The 20,719-nt window shown below is 39.5% G+C and overlaps 1 protein-coding gene across 3 annotated transcripts; it reads right to left on the bottom strand.

Annotated features, from left to right (window-relative positions):
• Nucleotides 1-218: 218 nt before the first annotated feature.
• On the bottom strand, nucleotides 219-20,292 carry LOC146700725 (uncharacterized). Of its 3 annotated transcripts, XM_085470943.1 has the most exons (13): nucleotides 19,493-19,556; nucleotides 15,043-15,844; nucleotides 10,051-10,117; nucleotides 9,864-9,974; nucleotides 8,103-8,234; nucleotides 5,487-5,696; nucleotides 5,253-5,402; nucleotides 5,063-5,125; nucleotides 4,893-4,950; nucleotides 4,662-4,787; nucleotides 4,461-4,575; nucleotides 2,637-2,788; nucleotides 641-2,002 (listed from the first exon to the last, which is right to left on the bottom strand). In XM_085470943.1, exons 2-13 carry the CDS (start codon nucleotides 15,523-15,525, stop codon nucleotides 1,726-1,728), a joined length of 1,944 nt encoding a protein of 647 aa, XP_085327069.1. In that variant the 5' UTR covers nucleotides 15,526-15,844; nucleotides 19,493-19,556; the 3' UTR covers nucleotides 641-1,725. The 3 variants fall into 3 exon arrangements, with proteins under 3 accessions (XP_085327071.1, XP_085327069.1, XP_085327072.1); XM_085470945.1 differs by lacking the exons at nucleotides 641-2,002; nucleotides 19,493-19,556 and adding an exon at nucleotides 219-634 and having other exon boundaries at nucleotides 15,043-16,117; XM_085470946.1 differs by lacking the exon at nucleotides 15,043-15,844 and having other exon boundaries at nucleotides 19,493-20,292.
• Nucleotides 20,293-20,719: the final 427 nt, after the last annotated feature.

Genomic DNA, 20,719 nt, shown 5'->3' with positions numbered 1-20,719 from the left:
CAATAAAATTTCTTTGATGATCTGAAACATGTTAGTGTGCCAAAAAGGGGGGGGGGGGGGGGGATTCTTGATAATCGCAATATTTACAGTATATTTACAGTAAGTTACACCCCACATGCACATTAGCCAGTGTGCAGCCTATCCGGTTGTTCAGTGATGACGCGACGAATCCTACTTCCGGGTCTAAAGTAAGAATAATAATAAGAAAACGACATTGCTCATTTGCAGACAACGCTTCCTTTTATTACATGTGATGTTTGTGTCCTTATTTGATGTGAAACAGCCACAGGAAACTATATTTTAAGAAATCCACTATAAATGCTGAAGAAACTGTGGGAAGCAGGTGAGTACAGGTACACACACACAGTATAAAACTGATGAACATATTTGTGATTGGCCACAGACAACTGAGATTTCCTGTTAGCTTGCTTCACTTTAGGCTCAAAGTGTTCACAGCACACCGTGGTCAGCGCCATGTAGGCTTCGGGACGTGCTCTGATTCAAGAGTTATTCAAACTTCTTCAGGTGGTTGTAGAGAGACTGGACGTATGTAAACACACACATGGGGTCTGGCTTGTCCCCCATCTCCAGCATGTCGTCCACCTCGATCAGACGCAGACAGTCAGCCTGCTCTCTGAAACAGAAATAAAGGTGAATAAAACAGAAAGCAGTTCAATAAGCAATAAATGTATTTGCATATGAACAAAAACTAAAACAGCCGCTCTTTTTTTTAAAGCACATCCAAATGTGTACGACTGTAGATTATTATGTTTTATGAGCAAATCAATGCAACGTAAAATAGGAGTAAACTAGTGGCTGTTGTTGCCAGTGTCATGTTTACATAGTTCAAAGTTGTTTAGGATGTAAGCAAACAAAAGAACCCTCTCATGTAATTTTTTTAAAGAGTTAATAAATGTAATGAATAAATCTCCAGTGGCCACACCTTTGACAGTGCTGTTATTCAAAGGGTGATCTTCACTACACAAACAAAGTTAATGATTTATCAATTATTATTAATTTCATGACTAAACTATCAATTAGTGATGAAAGATTAATCTATTTGTTTGGGTATTAAATTTTCCCTTCTTTTTCTTGTAACAGTCATGCTAATGCTGAAAGTGATGTTGAAACAGGAAGTACTAGTGGGATTCTTGAGAGAGGATGCTTCACTATGGTAACCAAGGAAACAAGCCCACAAAATAAGTGGAAAAGGTTACATTTTAACCAAAACCATGAACGTCCTTTTAGTGCTTAAACTGATACATTTATCTTCTTCTTTCAGCTGCTCTCTTTTAGGGCTCGCTACATCATCTGCCTCCATCCCAACTTGTCCCACTGACCCCGCCGTCTGTCTCCAGACTCTTTCCTGTCACTGGTGCTCAGTATGAACCTGCCTGTGTTTGAATCATTATTAACTGACAAATTAGACACTTAGCAATTAGCACTGTGTTTGAAAACATTAGCAAAACAAAGCAATCACCGCTATGATTTCCTATTGGAGCCATGCTACGTAAATGAAATAAGTCAAATTTAAAAAAAAAAATACATATAAATTTTTTTTAAAAAGCATTTTTGTGAAAAATTAAAACGTGTAATCTCTGGGTTTAACATGATTAATTTAAGAACTATATCCTGGAGGATTTTTAGATGATAAAAACTGTAATGGCGGCACGGTGGTTAGCACTGTTGCCGCACAGCAAGAAGGTCCTGAGTTCAATTCCACCATCAGGCCGGGGTCTTTCTGTGTGGAGTTTGCATGTTCTCCCTGTGTCTGCGTGGGTTCTCTCCGGGTACTCCGGCTTCCTCCCACCGTCCAAAGACATGCAGCTTGTGGGGATAGGTTAATTGGATAATCCAAATTGCCACTAGGTGTGAATGTGCGAGTGAATGTGAGTGTGAATGGTTGTCTGTCCCTGTGTGTTGGCCCTGCGACAGACTGGCGACCTGTCCAGGGTGTACCCCGCCTCTCGCCCTATGACAGCTGGGATTGGCTCCCGCGACCCTGAAAAGGATAAGCGGAAGCGAATGGATGGATGGATGGATGGAAAAACTGTAATCCAGAAATCATTTTTAGAGTGATATTCATTGAGAATAAGGTTATACATTTATGGGGGGGGAAGTCCAATATTCACTGAGACTCTTTGAATTTACTTCTCACATGTAAGGCTTTAAAATTCCAATCTCCCTTGTGTTTTCTCACAAATTTATGACTTTATATTTCCAAATATATCAAACTTTTTTCCCTTAATTATTTTAATCCAGTAAAACCTGAACTGAATTGGCAGAAAATTGTAATTTTGTTTATCAAGCCTTCTGTAAGTATCAGAATGCATATATTAGTTTTAATTTTTGTAATAATTGCTATAGCCAACCACTTGGGCAATTTATTCCTCACAGTTTTTAAATCTTAAACAAACCAAAGTAGGTTAGAGTTAAAAATTACACTGATGATGTAACGTTCTCATAAATTCATGCATCAAACACGATACACTTGACGTTACAGGGTTAAACCTGGTAAATTTAGTTTTTTGTTGCAAGAGTGTCACCTCTCCTGGCTTCAGCAATTTATTATTCCACCTAAAACAGACCTTTTATCACACTGCACAGTCACTCAGTGGCTCTTCGAGCCAGCTTACTCTGCGGTGGTGAAGGCCAGCTCCAAGTTGTGTTTGCGGTTTGAAGAGTCCAGAGAGTTGTAGTCAAACTCCAGAGGGAAGAAGGAATGGACCAGGGCGCAGAAGGCCATCCCATCGCTCCAGCTGGACGAGAAGTTCTGAATGTCTATGTTCTGAGAGAAAAACAGTCATGTGTTTCTTTTTCATTTATTTATTCACTCAGAGCAAAGCTGGCAATATTCACTAATACACAGTATCTCTTCCTGATGAAATTACCAGCCAGAAAGCTCAAGAGGTGAAGACCGCCCGTCCATAAAGTTCAATCTTTGCTTTGCTATGAACCTCTTTATGGATACAGCTTATTAACCAAGCTTTCTAGCGGTAGCTGATAACTTAGCACGCAACCTGAAAAAGACTTCATGTTGGCAAATCGAATGAGTCCAGAGTGCAGCAGCCAGAGGTCAACCACTGGTTTGCCAGATCCCATTCTGACGCCTTGAGATTGGTGTTTTCAGATCAGTGCTGAAAGCAGTGTCTTTACTGTCTTTAACTGATGTTTTGCAGATATGTGACCACTAACCATGTGACGTTAACTTGTCCACCATTGTAAAACTCACAGTGACAGTGTAAGACCAAGTGACAAGAAAAATTGCCAACCAACTAAGTGATAGGCGGAGGTTGATGCAAAAATGATTGCCAAAGCCTCTGTCACACAGATCTGTAGATTAGCCCCCAACCATCTGGAAACTCCTGTTGCTAGCGAAAGGTATGTATTCTCCAACTGGCTGGCAAAAATGACTGCAGTCATAGTTTGAATGGAAGTGATGGACGTCTGTAAAACACCGTCTAGCTACACTCCAAGCTGTAGTGAAACTTGAAAAAGTGCAACACAGACCAAAAACGCAGACAATTTGCCTTCCAAGTAAAAGCTCCACCTTTTGAAACATGTTGGTCGCAGCACTAAAGTGAAACTTTTATTTTGAAGGTGAACCTTCTTGATTTACGGTTTGCATTGCACTATTTCAAGTTTTACTATTGCTCAGCTACTTGTTAGTAAGTATTTGCAGACAAACACAAAAAAACTAAAGACATCAGGGGCAATCTGGTCGCAATTAATACAACCACTAGGAAGATTTTTGTGAAAGACCTTCTTTGAACCTAGTTTCACCCAGTGAGAGCCAGAAACCTCCAGGAAATATTGTCAACCTGTCAGGGAATATACACATTTTTCCACAGCACCAGTGATTGTATCACATCTAAAAAAAAAAAAGGGCTTCCCATTGAACTTTGTGATTTCCTTCCTCTTTGGAGCTAAGAGTCCACCCAAACACAAGAGATATCAATGGAAAGACCAGGATGTCTTCTATTTATTCGATCAGGACTTATTAGGATAGCTCAAATAAGTCAAAAGATATAGACCAAAAACAAATGTCCATTACAGAGGACATAAATGAATCGGCTGGTTCTCAGGAGGATATGGCGGGCAACTCTGGAACAACCTCAGTGAGACTAAAACTTATCTCCCCCTGGTGGCTGTTAAAAAGAATGCAGGTTCAAGGCATTTCCACAGATCCATCTTTTCCATCTATCTTTTAGATGTCTGTCGTCCAGAAACCAGTGGGTGACATCATGGTGACTACACCCATCCTTTATATACAGTCTGTGGAAATAACCATCAGATACAGTACTGGAGCAGAATGGTAGTTTTATACCTTTATTTTTCCCCCCAGCTGTCACAAACAATGAAGCTATTCAAATGTTCAAGTTTTAAAAATAATGATAGAAAAATTAGTTTTAGAGCTACTAACTGGAAGAGAACAGAAATGTATATCCAGCTTGTCATACCTGATAGCCAATGGTTTTGGAGCGACACCACTCCAAGAGGATCTGTTTTATACCACTGGCACTGGACACGCCAAAGCTCTGAGACCGCTTCAGTTTAGGCTTCGAGTCTTTTGGCCTGTTGGAGACAAACACAGCTTATTTTATGGCAGAATAAAGAGTGACAAAAGGTGAAAAAGCAGAACTTATTTTGTATTCTGTTACTTTATAGGCTCTGAGTTCATCCTCTCAAACAAGGCTCGCTTTGCTTGAGCGCCATTGGAGCGTGGAAGCGTTTGGGACTTCATCACGTCCTGCTTAAAGTCGCCCCCCACTGGCTTGTTCGCTCTCCTGTGGAGAAACAGCGGACAACAACACGAAACATCAGGATGGAGTTGGATGAAGTTTGACTGAAGCAGCCATTCAGATTAATCAGGGCTGTTGATCAAAACTTACTTCTCCAAATTAGGTGAGAAGCCAGATTTTATGATTGATTTGGAGGGAAGTAATTTTTCTGTAAAAAAAAAGGGGGGGGGGGGGGGGTGGCAACAAGTGATGAGTAGGCATAACCAGAGAGAACTCACAAGCTTCTTTTATCTGTTTTAATAGGCCTGAAGAAGCTTTACCTGCAGACTGAGGGAAGCTCACACTTCTCTTTAAACTGGGGCTGGGTGTCTTAAGTACTGGCACTAAATTGAAAACAAGAGTCAAGAGTTAAAGGAAGATACAACATAAAAATAAATAACAGGTAATAATAACTGTAAAAATAATGGAAATAGGAACAGATGAGAAGCAGACAGCCTCGGTCAGACTCACCACGTTTAAAGGGATACTCTCCAGGTTTCACTGCAGCGTCCTGTGAAGCTGAAAGGCTTGAAGACTGAACCGTTAAAGCAGACGAAGAAGACTCCGTGTTGGGTTTGGTCATGGCAGAGAGAGGCGAGTGGGGCTTGGCTTCACTGGTGTCTAAAGAGGAGATGAAATAAAGCGTGTTTTAAAAATAGGGGGCCAAACAAAACACCGTTGCTGATACTTCGGCAGTGCACGCACCACGTCTAAATGGATATTCGCAGCGCTTTATCGTCGGTGACTCTGGCATCGAAGGGTTTGGCGCTGAAACCGCTTTGGGATCAGATTTAGATGAAGCAGGAGTGTCAGAGCTGCTTTTGGTTAACACTGTGAGAGGAAGATGGGGGAGAGTCTGAGACACAGAGGCTGACTGATCCTGGGATGCCTGGGGCCTTTGTTCCTTCGCTCCACCTGCACAGATGGAGATGATACAGCATTAAAACAGGAAAGAACCTAAATCACTAAAAAACCTAAAGTGTAAAACACTTAAAGACACTTCTCCACTGTTGGGTTCACAATGGAAAAAAAAGTCAAGACTAGGTTTTCCTGAACCCACACAGAGCCCTGATCCAGGCCTGACCACAAGCTTTAAAGAGGAAAGTTTTCATTCTAATCTTAAAAGCAGTGTTTTGCATTTTTCCCTCTGAAAGCAACTGAAACCGTTAATCAAAATAGTTGCTGAATAAATGTTTGTCAATCAGCTAATTAATAAACTAATTGCTAAAGTTTTAATACAAATATGTTACCTTGAAATCAAAATGATTTAACAAACATGACATCTTCTTTCTGTAGAAATGTTTTAGACATAATTGTAAAATATGTAATTCAGACAAAAACTAACTCTTACTTGTGACATTGTAGCATATGCAGGAAAATGTTAGCGAAAAAAAATATGTTCACAGTAAAAATATGTCTACATATTATGACGGTAAAAATTAAAACGATGTCTTGTTTCTTAATTTACAGCCACTAACTGTTTCTACTACGGAGATCTACTGTTTTGGATTTTACAGTTTATTTCTGCTGCCATTTTAAAGTTTTTTAACAAACTTTTTTTTACAGTGTCGGAGCTGGCTGTGTTAAAATATGTTCAGAGTTTCTGTGTGAAATCATCTGTAAGCACCACATTTTTGATGATCCTTTTCATATTTTGCATGCTGTAAGTGTGATACAGATTCTCTGCTGCAGGAACATTTTTTACTACAGCTGTTCCTGAATGTACCCAGGACTGAGCGTAAACTTAGAGGAGATCCTGCTTTTGCTGTAGCAGCTCCAAAACTGTGGAACAATCTCCCTTTAGAGATTAGACAGGCCTCCTCTCTGCCTGTTTTTAAATCACTCCTGAGAACCCACCTCTTTACCCTGACCCCTGACACCGTGTGAAATGTTGGTTTTAGTTTTAGTTTTATTTTAGTTGAATCTATGTTGCTCTATCTTGTTTTTTAATATAGGGCTGTTTTAATTTTTCATGTATTAGGTGTTTTATTTATTTATTTTTGCTGTTTTCTGTTATTCTATTGTTTTTAACTTATTTTCTGTACAGCACTTTGGTCCTGTGCTGGGTATTTTAAAGTGCTTTATAAATAAAATTGGATTGGATTGCATTGGATTGGATTTACCTGATGATCTATAATTTACTATCTAAATAAAAGGAAGTCGTGTGGTTAAGCTACAGCAGCGCAAACTGGCACTGATGTTATTTCGCTTATATTTCGCTTCAAGCTCTAACGAACGTAACAAGGTGGAAACATCAGCATGTTTGTTGGCATACCATCATAAAAAGGGGGAAACTATTTTTTGTCAATTATTTAATTAAGTTTTGTGCTAATGCTAGCTATTACCTTTGGATACTTCATGCTAGACTCTAGCATGAAGTATCCAAAGGTAATAGCTAGCAGCGTGTATTGCTCTAGCAGCTAGAGCAATACACACTGAGTAGCTTTCAGTGTTAAATTGAATGATTACCTCTAAACAGCTGTCCTGTTAGAAATAAATGGCAGCAGTGAGAGTAGAATAAATAGATCAAAAGATTAAAGGTATTCTGCAGTGCTGCTCTCTTGCTGTTCTTCTCTCTCCATCACCCTTTGCTGTCTCATTCTTATTTTTAAAATCTTTTTTGGGTATCTTTATCCCCTGCTCCTCTGATGATGTGTCTGACTGAAGTAGGCAACACTCAGCAGGCCAATTTTGAGCACATGAACGATGAAATTACACATAGAGCGCTCAGAGCCTGGAACAGAAAGCGTACCCGTTGTCTCTTAGTGTGACTTTAGGTTTTGTCGAGCCAAGAAAAAAAAGAATGGATTTGTTGAAAGTACTGCACCTCTCTGTCACAGTATAGGGGTGCAAAGATCGTCTGATACTGCTGACACGGATGCTGCCTCACTCTGTTTTCCTCACTTTGTCGTAGGTGAGTTTGTTTTCGCTGATGAAATCATAACTAAGCTAAAAAAAAAGGTGGATTTTGTAACCAACAGAAAGTTAAATTGATCCAGGAGTTTGCTGAATACCTACGGACCGTGAAAAAAGACGCCACCTCGTCAATGAATTAAAACTAAAGAACTAAAAATGACTTCATGTGTTTATTTTGCACTTCATATATTTCATGGTATCAGCTAAATTGTATATCTTGAATGACAGGTGAACTTCTGCTCTCTGTATTTAAAATCAAGGCCACTTATGCATAGACATTTTCATATTTAATTGAGGACTAAATTCCTCCAGGCGCCCTGACCTGATACTTTTTGTATTATAAGGTGTGTCCATGTCCTGAAGGTTAGCATCCTAACAAATAATCATAAAGAGAAACTAACTGACCTCTTATAAAAGGATATTCTCCGGCTTCGCCTGCTGCTTTAGGTGCTGCAGACTGAGCGGGTTTAGCTGCCTCTGAACTGGCTCTAGTTGTCATGGCCGTCACCGGAAGATGAGGCTGGGGTTCATCAGCATCTGAAAAAGAAATAATCCAAAGTCCAAATGGAAGTGATGGCTTTTGTTGTAGTTTGTTGTTGTTGTCAGTAGTGTTCGGTTCACAACAGCAGTCGTCTCAAGGTGCTTTTTACTGTAAGGTAAATTGTCTAGTCTACAATATTAGACAGGTTCCCCACATGGAACTTCAGAGTTGGCTTTTGACACTGAAAAAAAAACAAAAATTGTGCATTTACAGTTGCCATGCCATGCTAAGGATTTGTTTGATAGCACTCATCTCATACTCAAAACAAGACGAAAATCCAAGAAACTCAGTGAAGATCGAAGAAGGAGAATTGTAGATTTACACAAGCTGGGAAGGTCTCTTTGATTAATTTCTAAACAACTGCAGATTCCAAGGTTATTAGTTCAAAAATTCTATATAAATTATATGGATGTCCCACCAATGTGCCGAGAGAGAGGAAATTGGTTAGGATGTTCATGAACAAGCCAGGAACCACCAAGGCTCAAGCCTGCCATGAACATGAAACTGTTGGAATACCAGCACCTCTGTCCACAGTGAAACGGTGCAGAGAAAGAAGCCTCTGCTCCAAAAACGATTCCTTCAAGCTTGACCCAAATCTGCAGCTGCCCACGTCAAAAAGCCAACTGACTTCTGAAGAAACGTTTTATGGTCAGATGAGGCAAAGATTAAGCTATCTGGCCACAATGACAAAGAAAGGGTGAAGTTTACAAACCTAAGAATACCGTACCAACTTTCAAGCATGGTGGTGGTAGCATCATGCTCTGGGGCTATTTTGCTGCCAGAGGCACTGGTACATTATAAACAGTGGATGGAATAAGAAAAAAGCAAAACTACCTCAAAATAATTCAACTTCACCTCAAATAAACAGCTGTATAGTTGAAACTGAGTGTTCCAACAAGACAATGATCCCAAGCACACATTAGAGCTGGTTAGCTAAGATTGAGTTCCTTGAATGGCCTCGCCAAAGATCAACCTCAACCTATTGAACATTTGTGGACTATGCTTAAAGACAAAGTCGATCGTGGGAAATCAACCAATTTAAATGAATTTTACCAAAAAGAGGGGTCAAATATTCAGTCGTGAATGTAAAGAAGCTTGATGGATATCAAAAGCAACGTGCATTTAACCAAATATTAGTGAGCATGTATGTATAAATAAAAGAACAGATAAAAAAGAAACAGCACTAAAAAACACAAATTACCATGACTTTCTTCCCCAAGATTAGTGTACATAAACTTCTGATCACAACTGTAAATACAATCCACTGCAGTGCACAGTTTTACAGCTCAGTTTTAATGCCAATATAAATATCTGCAAGCGCAAACAACATCTGGGTTTTATGGCATGAAATAAGATGGAATAAGTATAGCCAGTGAGAGGAAATGCATTTTAAAATGGGATATTTTGGATTCTGTGAGGTATATACAAAACACTGCAAGCAAAATACAGAAAAATATTTGGTTTTGTGGATATCATTTCGGGTTTTTTAGACTTGCATGCATTTACTTTGTTCCCTGGTATTATTCAACGTCAGTGTAGCAGATGAAACATAAAAGCTCAAGTTTGAGCTGAAGATCACTTTAAATGTCTTTCTGTAAATCCAACCATAAAGGACATGAACTGACCGGGCCTGCTGGGCGTTTCCACAGATGAAGACTCTGAGGTCGGTTTGGTGATGGCGGTCAGAGCTCGGTGGGACTGAGGAGCAGCTTCTGCAGTCTGGGTTACATCAGGGTCTGCAGAGAACACGAACCCAACAATGAAACCAGCTTGAAGAGTAAAATGTCTGGATGTGCAGGTGAAGCTGCCTACCTTCCTGTTTCTCTTGCGCGGTGGTGGCTACATGAGCGATATTCTTCTCCCCTCTTGCTTCAGTTCCCTGTTTAGGTGAGGCAAAGAAGTCAAAACACCCACTTCTTTTATTTCGATGAACAATTATAAACTAACATTATCATTACTGAGGATTTTTTGATGATTAAAGCATTTTCAGGGTTCAATGATCACTTTGAGGGAACGTCCAATAAAATCATCGTTGCTTCATGTGGCTGTGTTTGTAAGAGTGGAGATATTGGACATTAGCATTTTGGAAAGCATGAGGGGGTGGGATGAGGAGCAAATGAGTCGATCATTTGCATGTTAAACAAGTTATGCAACATATACAGTGTTTATATTGTGTTTATACATTTGCGTTGGTAACTTTATTCACTGGACCTCTCACAGTTTGCTTTTGTTGTGCACAGCTAAAATTAATTTTAGACCTTTATCACTCATCGCAAACTTGTTTGTGTGTGTGCGTGTCTGTGCTCACTTCTCTGGATGTGTGATCTTCAGCTGTTAACGGCTGACAGCTTCTCCTTTAATGACAGCTGTGGCCAACAAACCCGTGTTCCCACTGAGAGGCTATTTTAGATTTTGCAATCAGCCCCTTTGCAAGAGTTTCCGCTGCACTCTTCTTACGTCCCAATATAGCCCCAAATGGATGCTTTGGAAACGAGAGTTAGGTTGAGCAGCTTCAACAGCACCTAAGTATATCAGCACAAAGCTTTGGCCTGTATTCAGTCCACCTCCCACCCCGGAGCCTTTTGCTTTCCAGAGACGAGCAGTGCTCATAGCACAGCGTATATATCCAGTCTGTCATCGAGAGGGAGATTAGCACCATGATCATCTGAAGGCTCCACAGTAGCTGATGTCTGACTCCATCTGACCCTCGATAGTATCTGCAACCTCTAAATGGGTTTACACCCAACAACCTCCTTCTTAGAAACATGCTTTGGTTAGATACCAACACACAAACACAGTGGTGGCTATCCCTTACAACAAAGAAAATAAAATTATAGGTTCAAACCTCCTGGTCAGCTTGGGCTCAAGTTTGCAGGGGGTGCTCTGGCTTCCTCCCCGAGCCCAGTGATTTACCTGAATTAGCTGAAGGTGTGGATGTGAGCATGAATATCTGTCTGTCTCTGTGTTAGCCCTGTGATGGACTGGTGACCTGTCCAGAGTGCACTACACCTCTCAAACAGTCTCAAGTGGGATGGGCTCCAGCCCCCTGAAAACCTAGCTCTAGAAAAATTAACAAGATGGATGAATGGATGCAAGCAATCAAGCTAATGCACTTTTCTTAACGATAGATTATAACTCCCTTCTGGAGTTCCACTCAGCTCTATATAGCATTTTAACTTCTTTAACCTCATTGCTTTGGTTTAATAACCTTTTGATGTTCTCTTTAGTTCCATGTATCAGTCACTTCATTTTCAACGTGCAGTGAGAGTTACTAACAAGCTGATTCATAGAAAACTCATGCAAAGCATTTTAAAAAGTATTTATTAAGTGTGTGTTTAGATTCTTCAGATATCTTCCAGTCGTGTTGTTTCCAGTCTGCCGGGTGTTTATAGGTATTATTTAAGAAGTTGAAGTTGAGTATGAACATCTGGTGTTGACAGCAGAGATTTCCTGCTGGTCACTAAAGACACTACATCTTAAGGCATGTGGCTCTGGCAATAAACAATAACTACTTGAATGACAGCCACTGTTTTCGAGTACAGTCTCTCATCCGAGCGTCCATGGAGCCAGATTTATTTTATCCAGTCCTACTAACTGTTTATCCTGGATAATATAGAATAGAATAGAATAGAATTCAACTTTATTGTCATTGCACATGCACAGGTACAGGGCAACGAAATGCAGTTTGCATCCATCCAGAAGTGCTTTAGTGATATAGATATATTACAATATATATTAGCAATAATATAGATATGTGAGTATATTACAGAAATGGGTCTATTATGGTATGTTATAATGTACACGGTATGAAGTATGTTGTGAATATTCTATAACTATAAGTATGTACAGGCTGTAGTGAGTACAAGCTATGTACAGGATATGAACAGGATATAAATATGAAAAACTATACAGAATATGAAATAAATAACTTTACAGAAATCTGAGATATACAGCTATACAGAAATGGGAACTATGCAAGTTGTAAACAGTTGTAGGATTAAAGATTATCGAATGTACAGAATGATTGTTTACACAGGGCTATACAGTAGTGCAGTTAAGATAAGTGATATGAAGAGTGACGGCAGATCAAGCAAGTTAAGAAGCCATCTCTGAGGCTGAAAAAAGAAGACTAAGTTGAAAGAGGCTGAAAACTGCAGGTCTTCTAGTGGCCACTTGGGGTTGCCTCCAAAAGGAAGTGAAACCCCATCAATCTCTTTACATCAGAAATAAATAGTCTGGTGCAAAAGAAGGGTTTGATGTTTATAGCTAATTTTAGCTAACTTTACTGGGGGGGATTTTCTTTGAATAATGAGGCTTAACATTAGGGGCGTGGCCACCTTTATTGACACTGACACTTTGTTATTGACTGCTGCCACTTCTGGTAAAAAAATTCCACATAACAGCCCCCCAAAAATGCGGTAAGTCTGCATATCCATATCCAGAACACAGTGAGTGATTTACCGTTAGTTACTTCCATCTTTTATATACAGTCTCTTTGTTAAAGTTGAAAATGATGGAGTAAAGAATCATGTGAGATCATTTAAAAACTTGGGGGGGGGGGGGGGGGGGGGGTGAACTGCTGTGTGTTGGGGATCAATGTTTGGGAAAAGACCAGGTGACCTCAGCAAACAGAAATGCTGGCAGGGCGAGCACTTTGGCGGGACAGCTGGTTGTCTCTCTCAGGGTTTGTGCTGGGGGAGAGTTTATCCGACAGGGATATAGATGCAATTCAACTTTCCATTAGGAGATCTGAGACTTGGACTGGCGGGGAAACAAGGTTCCTGAGTGGTTAGAGGATGTGGATTTATTTATACACCTGTCATCAGAGTGTGCATGTGAGTTATATCGAACAATCCCCCCTCGTACGTGCACCGAGGCCGCCGTTGGAAGCGTGTCGTGCAGCGTGCCATTCTTATTTGTGCCCTTTTCATTAAATCCGCTTCGCCCTTGATTGTGCATCAAGCGATCACTTCAGCGTGATTCTCTTGCTTGCATGTTTGCTGGTGCTTATGTGTGCTAGAAAGTTGCAGTTGTTGGTGAGCATGCAGAAGCTCAGAAGAGCTGCAGCTCTCTTTTGAATCGCAAAGCCAAAAATACACTTGCCCTTTGGAGGACCTGCTCTTATAAAAGCGGGTCATGAGGATGAGAAGGCTGAGAATGGGGGGTGGGGGAGAGGGTAAGTGTGTGTGTTTGTGGTGGGGTTAGTTTCAAAAAGGATGATTACACAGAATCTCATTAGTGCTTAAATTAAACTGAATGGTATTACTCTGTTATTACTGGACTATTAACATGAACTTATTATGCTTTTTCTAAACTTCTGTCATATGTGTTTATACATATAGTAATAAAGTTTTAAATACTGAGATCAGTGAATGTAAATGTAACCCCTGTGAGTGAAAAGCTCAGGCTTCAATCTGCTCCAAATACTCAATTTCAGGCTGTTTTTTTCTACTCTTGGCTCTCTGTGATATCAGTGACGATGGATGTCCTAATATGGTCATCCCAGATACACAGCTCTGGCTCCAGCTTTTCTAATCTTTTGTTTGTGAGGGACAGCCAATCAGAAGAAAGCTTAATTCAACAGGATCAATTCAATGGCTACACCAAAGCCCTGTATAAGATAAACCAGGATTAATTGAACTCTTTCCCCCTTAAAGACACCTTAGTATATAATCAGTGATAACCACTAGACCTCTGTCCTCTTTACAGTGTAGAGGGCTTACTATAGATCCCTCAGCTGTGTCCTCTTCATGAACAGAGATCAGGTAGGCTTACTTCATCTGTTCTTTTAAGGGTTATTTGTTTTCAACACCTGGAAAGGAGCAGTTTTCATGATGCAGTCATGGCTGCATAAAATGATTGTACACAAATGTGATTTCTGTTAAGAAGCATCCAGTTAAGAGGGATGTTGCAGCAATGCAAAAAGAATTTTGGAAGCAGCTCAGAGCATTCATGTGGAGAGAGTTTGCTTAACAGCGATGCTGGACGGGGTCAGGCGTGCCTGTCGTTGAGTTCGTCGGTGCCCTCCAACACTAAAAGCTGTCATTTGTGAAGGCAGGTGGCATATAATCGCATTTCAGATGGTTATTTTACTACAGCCTTAAAATACAAAAGCAGATTGGGGGTTTTTCAGTTTGTCTTTGCCAGTTTTTCTTATTTTAATTTGATGTATGTGTGTTTGTGTGTCAAGGTTAATATTCCTGAAAAAAAAAAAAAAAATTAACTTTGGAGGTCAACCCCAAAGGGTCACACTCCACCTCTGGTGAATTTCCACACACATGGAGATGAGTTGTCCAGCTAACAAACAGATAACAGAACCCATCACCCAACCTTGTTGGTGGAGATACTACAATTGTTGCTGCTCTATAACCTGTATGAATGTGAAGAACCTTTAGGCTAGGGACACATTTCTTGGTTCTAGAAGCGTCTTAATTTGCGACTGGAGTCACCTAATCACCTGTCAGCAGGGTGACAAGTGATGCAGGCTGTAGCATGCAGGTAAACAGTCTATGTGGAGAGAGAGAAAAGAGAACTATCCTTGAAATCCTGGCTACGCTATATGACAAAGTTTATCTGGATGTGTAAACAATAAGTAGATTAAAGAAAAAAGCATCAGGCTTTTTGATTTTATGTTTTTGAAGTCTTCACACTCACAAACGTACCCCTAAAGTCTTCTGTGGTTCCCTCATGTTGTTCTTTTTAATCATCTGAGACCACTGCCACTGCTAATTACTGATCTTACAGGGTTGGACATATTCTACTACGTATTTCTTTATTCAGTGGAAATACAGGCTGAATACTCACATTAATCTCAGCATTTCTCTTTGCTCTCCATGGAGGAGGGGCTGGGGTAGCAGCTTGGCTCGATCCTCCACTGAGCCCAGACGCTTCGTAGGACGTGGCCTGACCCGGCTGGTTGTTTTCAGAGTTAAACAGACCCTTCTGCTCCTCCTGGCTCTTGGATTGAATTTGTATATGGCCGTTCTCTAGTCTTTGCTCCTTGCTCTTCCCTTTCGCCTCAGTCTTCACCCCTGAGAGACCCTCCACCAGGTGGCTGAGGGCCTCCAGCTTGGCCCTGAGCTGCAGGTTCTCCTCCTGGAGTCTGGTAACTGCCTCAGCCAAAGGTCCATTGGAAATGCACATTTCCTCAATCCTCTGCTCAATGCGATGCTTGAAAGCACTAACGTCCACGTGCACCTCCCTTACAGCGGCTTCTAGCGTGGCCTCGAAGTGAACGAGAGCCTCGTTCATCACTGCCTCCTGACCCCGCTCTGTAGCTTCATCCATGGTTTCTTCAGCAACCCTCAACGCCCCTTAGTTTCAATCCAGAAACGGGGCCTCAGCAAAAATCTCTAAAGCAAACCTTCAACTTCTACCCTATCCCCTCAAATTAAACCAATCAAATAAGTCTGCACTCTCTTCTCACTCCTTCTAAAAGTGTTTCAAGGACATCCGACGTTTTCCATTAAAGTTTTTCCAGTAAAGTCACAGGACGTTTCAAAAGGAGGTCGCAGACAGACTCCTTTGACCGCAACTCACTGAAGTCCCATCAAGCTCCATGGAGGATTTCTCTCAACATGCGTGTTCTCTTACTCTTCCCTCTCATCTGGCCAAAGCAAGAGCAGAGAGTTGTTATTTATAAGTCATGGAAAACTCGTGCACAATGACATCTTGGAAAAAGAGATTATGTGCTGCACGGGCAGATCGTTTTCTCAGTGCGCGTAGGAGATGATCAAATTAACCTTTCAAAGGAATTCAGTTGAAGTGGCAAATGATTTTCTGCCACCCTCCTCCGTGGCAGGGCATCTACTACTGAATTTTCCTGGACGTTTTACCCTCCCCGCTGGCCCTGCTGCCCAGCGTGGTGTATGAGCTAAAATGTGCCTCTTCAGATTGGGAGCAACAGGTTTGTGTGTTTATTTTGGGACATAAAGGGGACGGGAAAACATGAAACAGGAGGAGGGGCCAGAATTGTTCAAGTGTTTTGTCTCTGGGGGGGTTGGCGGTGCTGGTGGGGGTGATCACGGTCCTCATTGGTACATTTTTAAGCTTTATGAAATCATAGTTACTTTACAGTAAATGAAAAATGAAAGGATAAGTCACAAGTAATTTTATAATTTATGCTTATATATTGTATAATGTAGCTGATATGAGATAAATGCAACATTTTTTTTAAATGTTTAGTCACAATGAGCAATATCCCTTAAACAGCATGAGCTTACAGCTAGAAACTCATCAGGGTTTTTTTGCCTACGCTAAAATAGCTTTTTGAATTTTGTGACTTTTTCTGTGTAAACAACTTGCTCAGACTAAACCTGTCTTTCTGACATTTGAGCGTTCTGCAGTTTTTATGCTATGTTGGCAAAAAATATCAAATATAACTGTCACACTGTCCTTCCACTGATAGCTTCATTAGTGTAAATGACATTTTCTGGTGGTGTAATATCAGTTGTTTTTAGAAAGAAGAGAAATAAATATGCACATTACTGCACTTTGAACTGTGTTTTTTTTTGTTTTTTTATTATTATATTGTATGTAATTGACTGTTTTTGTTTTTATTTGTCTTCATCGGTGGAATTTATGGGCTGATCCAGCCTGTACAAATACAACCTCATACTACCTCAAACTTCATCTTTTTGTTTGCCATCCCTTCAGATATCAGAAACAGTATATGAAAAAGAACTAAAAGACTCCTGAATCAAAATCTGTGACAGAAACAGTAAGTGCGATCAATTTCTAACCAAAAAAAAAAAACGTAATTTTTTTAAGCCTAATTTAAGTTCAAACTCAACAACTAAAATAAAAAATAAATAAATCATATTTTACCCACAGTTCCATAGATGCAGATTTTATGTCACAGTAAACTTCAAATTAAACTCATTTTAGAAAATGTCCCAAAATCATTTAAAATTACTTATATAAAAAAGGGCAATTTCTTATGGTATTCTGTTAAAATATCTTTGATTTCTTAACAGTGGTAAATGACTTTAAATGTAACTTAATCTCCATAGCCCCCACATGTAAAGAAGCATATAAAATATGCTTTATTTTAAAGAAGTCCAGCTTTAATGCCTTAATGTAGCCTCTACAGTGCAACTCCAGCAGCTCAGCTTGAGCCAGCAGCACCTCTGGGTGGCCATAATTTTACACTACAACAACATAACCAAGAATGGGCAGAAGTAATGTCCAATAAATAAAAAAATAAAGCAGAGACTTGTTCAAAACAGTCTACCAAATCAAATTTATTGAATTTTAAAGGGGTGCTCTGAATTCACAAGCTGCAACAATACATGACTCCTCATATTATCTCATAAAACACTCCAGTCTCATTTTCAGATAGGAAATGTCCTCAACCCCCCCCAAAAAACAAAAAAACGAACGGTCACACTACAAAAAAGAAAGGACAGATACATCAATCCTGATATACATGTATGAAAAATTAGAATGTTATCAAAAATAATGCAGGGCAGGAAGTGTTAAAGGTTGTGAAAGTGCTGCATTTAAGTCAATCAGGAAGGGCCAGTGATATGGACAGAAAGATTTCAATCCAAACTTCTAAAGCAGACACATCTCGCTAAATCGATGAAAACACTGCAAACAAACTTAAGCCTATGAGAGACATTTGAATGGTTCAAGTACTAATGAAATACTATAAAATGCAAAATATTAGAATATTTATTACATAAATGCCATAATTTCAGCAGGATCAAATAAAGTGTACTGAAGACATGTCTATATATGTGTGGTGGTTTGTTTCAGATTGTTTAAAGTATGCTCTTCCATATTTTCTGTCATCTATTTTCTTTGCTCTTAACATGATCAAAGTTTGAATAATTATGTATAACAGGATCAGTTTTGCTTTAAACATTTGGTTTTAAAATGTTTTTTTTCCACACCTGGCTGTGTATGATCTCATTGGTGGACATCCCTAATATGGTAAGTAAAGAAGCCCCACCCACTTGTGGGAGGGGAAAAGTTCATTTTAAGGGGCAGGAAGTATCACTGCTCAAGAGCCAAGTATACAGCATATACTAATTATTTTGAACCCTGAATCATGCAAAGTAACTTGAGAAAAACATAAGAATAGAAATACAGACGAGCATCACAGGCCAACTTTATACCTTCTGAAATCTTGCTTCTATTAGATATGTCTTAATGATTGCTGTGAAGACCAAAAAAAACTGAAATATAATTTCTCTTTGAGGATGACAACAACAAACATGACAAATACAGCCACAACCTGTAAACACTGCCTGCCATCTTAGCTCTTTTTTTAACTGAGTTTTTATGGGTGTCACAAATAGATTTTTCACAAGGCACTGGAGACCAGGTTTGGTTCACTGTCCACAGATCAAAATCAGTACCAGCAACACAGTTTTCCTTTTTGCAGTGCTCAATATTCTAACCCGTTCAGTATCTTTATGGTTAAATATATTTTATTGACATCTCATCAGAAGAAACAGCAAAATATTGTTTTCTAATGTTAAATTTACTCCCAAATCCAGCACACATAATCTTCATCTAAATTGACGAGAATATTTGGTTAGAATTTAAAAACCCATCGTAGCTTTTAAACCAACAGTTTATTTTAAACCTCCTCCAGCTCCAGTCAGAAACAGAAGGTTTAAACCTGATATATGGATATGTGAGACTAAAGAAAGCAGCAAACTACCACATCCTCTGTCACAAGACCTGAAGAGACCCCACTGTCCTCATTTGTATTTCAAGAATCCACAACTTTGACCTTTAAATAACATAAACATGACAGTAACATAGAAATTGGCCGCTAAATTCTCTCTTTAAATAACAAATTAGTAGCCAAAGCTAAATTATTAGCATGGAAACTTAACAGTTTGCGAAAAGACATTTAAGGGCTAACTTGAAGCTTCAATCACTCACAGTCTACAGCCACTCAATATTATAGCACTGTTGTGTATGTTAAATGATTAACATGGAGTATTCTGTCTCTAACAACATCATTTAAAAAAAAAAAAAAGAAAAAGGCAGCTATTACTCAGCATTATGTAGGACTTTGTTAGCTTTTATCAACACTGGCTTATGCTAGCATAAGAACATTAGCCTAAGCCAGTATTTGCCTATGCTATTACTAGCTTATAGTGGTTTATGCTAGCATTACTTTAAAAAAGCATTAGCCTATGCTAGTGTTAAGCTATGCTACCCCTAGCATACAACGGCTTATGCTAGCATTATTTTATAGCAGTGTTTGTGTATATTAACTTGAAATCATGCTTACCATCTGCTGCCACCAGCTTATAGTGCATTCCATTGTACTTTAAAATTAGAAGTCAGAATTTTCAGCTGGCCACAGCACCCTGACATCACATTATCAACTTGAAAAGTCTGAGCAGCCCCAACAGGGCTGACTTTATCCAGGGGAATGTAAAAAGTGATAAAACTATGAAACTTTTAATGTGCACTGCCACTAAATAAATCATATGCAGAGCACTGCTCAAACTGTATGCATGCAAGTACAGCAGTGGTACATTTCCCTGTATTGCTATTGAAGCATGATTCTACCTTACCAAGGAGCAACACAAATCCTTTTTTTTTTCCTTGCTGTTATGACTTTACTACTGGAAATGACATCACTCCCAGCTCAGACTTCCAAGACAATAGAACGCACTATACTGGTATTAGCCTATGCTACCACTAGCTTAGACGAGTGTTAGCCTATGCTAGCATTAGCCTGGTCCAATGGATCCAGTGTTGTTCAAAGGTGGATTAAATGACCATATTCCCAGTTTAACCATAGAACAGGTGTTCCAAGGTTAAAATACAACCTTACATATAAGAAGTTAATATGATTTTCGTATTAATGCGTCCAAACATAACATTAGCAATGACTTTTCAGCCACTGTGCTAAAAAGATAAAGCACATTGCTCCCAAAAGGTCTAGGGTCACTTCAAAATGCTTTTGTCTTTGAAACAAAGTACCTTTGTTGAGAATCTTTAGGCTGCAGTCGCAAAACAGCCAAAGAGAAATAGCTTTCTTCTGAAACACCTCAAGAGTCAATTGATTCACAGTTTGTATAAAACAGAAAAGCTGAAAAAAGCTGCCTTGAACAGAACAGAAACAGTGAAAAAGTTGTGGGAAAGCAAGAGGACAAGTACATCAGTGTCTAGTTTGATGAACAGAAACGTCTTGCTTATGTAATTATCAAGGAGATTAAAATGATAAAAACCTTGCAGTTACACTGAAGTAGAATTATTAAAGCAATGCCTGGTGATTGCACTGAATTTTGCCCAGAGGTTAGGCATGCAATACCCTTAACTCGGGGATAACCACTTTGATTTCAAGCAGATTGCACCTGGTGGGAGGCATCTATTAAACATAATTAATAATTTATGACTAATGGGGGTCAATTGTGCTTTTCCTGATTTTCTGTCATAACAATGGTGCTCATGTTAAATGTCGTTCAGACATTTTTTTTTTTTTTTTAAATTTACCCTTGAATGTTAC

Source organism: Copadichromis virginalis, linkage group LG10, assembly GCF_057382275.1.
Source record: "Copadichromis virginalis isolate Kocher_CV1m ecotype Utaka linkage group LG10, C_Virginalis_male_GT1.1, whole genome shotgun sequence".
NCBI lineage: Eukaryota > Metazoa > Chordata > Actinopteri > Cichliformes > Cichlidae > Copadichromis > Copadichromis virginalis.
Note: the sequence above shows the minus strand (reverse complement) of the source record. Positions and strands in the feature narration are given on the sequence as shown.

Coding starts and splice junctions, on each gene's coding strand:
- LOC146700725 (XM_085470943.1), bottom strand. CDS start 15,525: ATGGATGAAGCTACAGAGCGGGGTCAGGAGGCAGTGATGAACGAGGCT. Junction 8,235..9,863: donor GGAAACGCCCAGCAGGCCCG/GTCAGTTCATGT, acceptor TTTCTTTTTCAG/ATGCTGATGAACCCCAGCCT. Junction 2,003..2,636: donor CTGGCCTTCACCACCGCAGA/GTAAGCTGGCTC, acceptor TATCCTTTTCAG/GGTCGCGGGAGCCAATCCCA.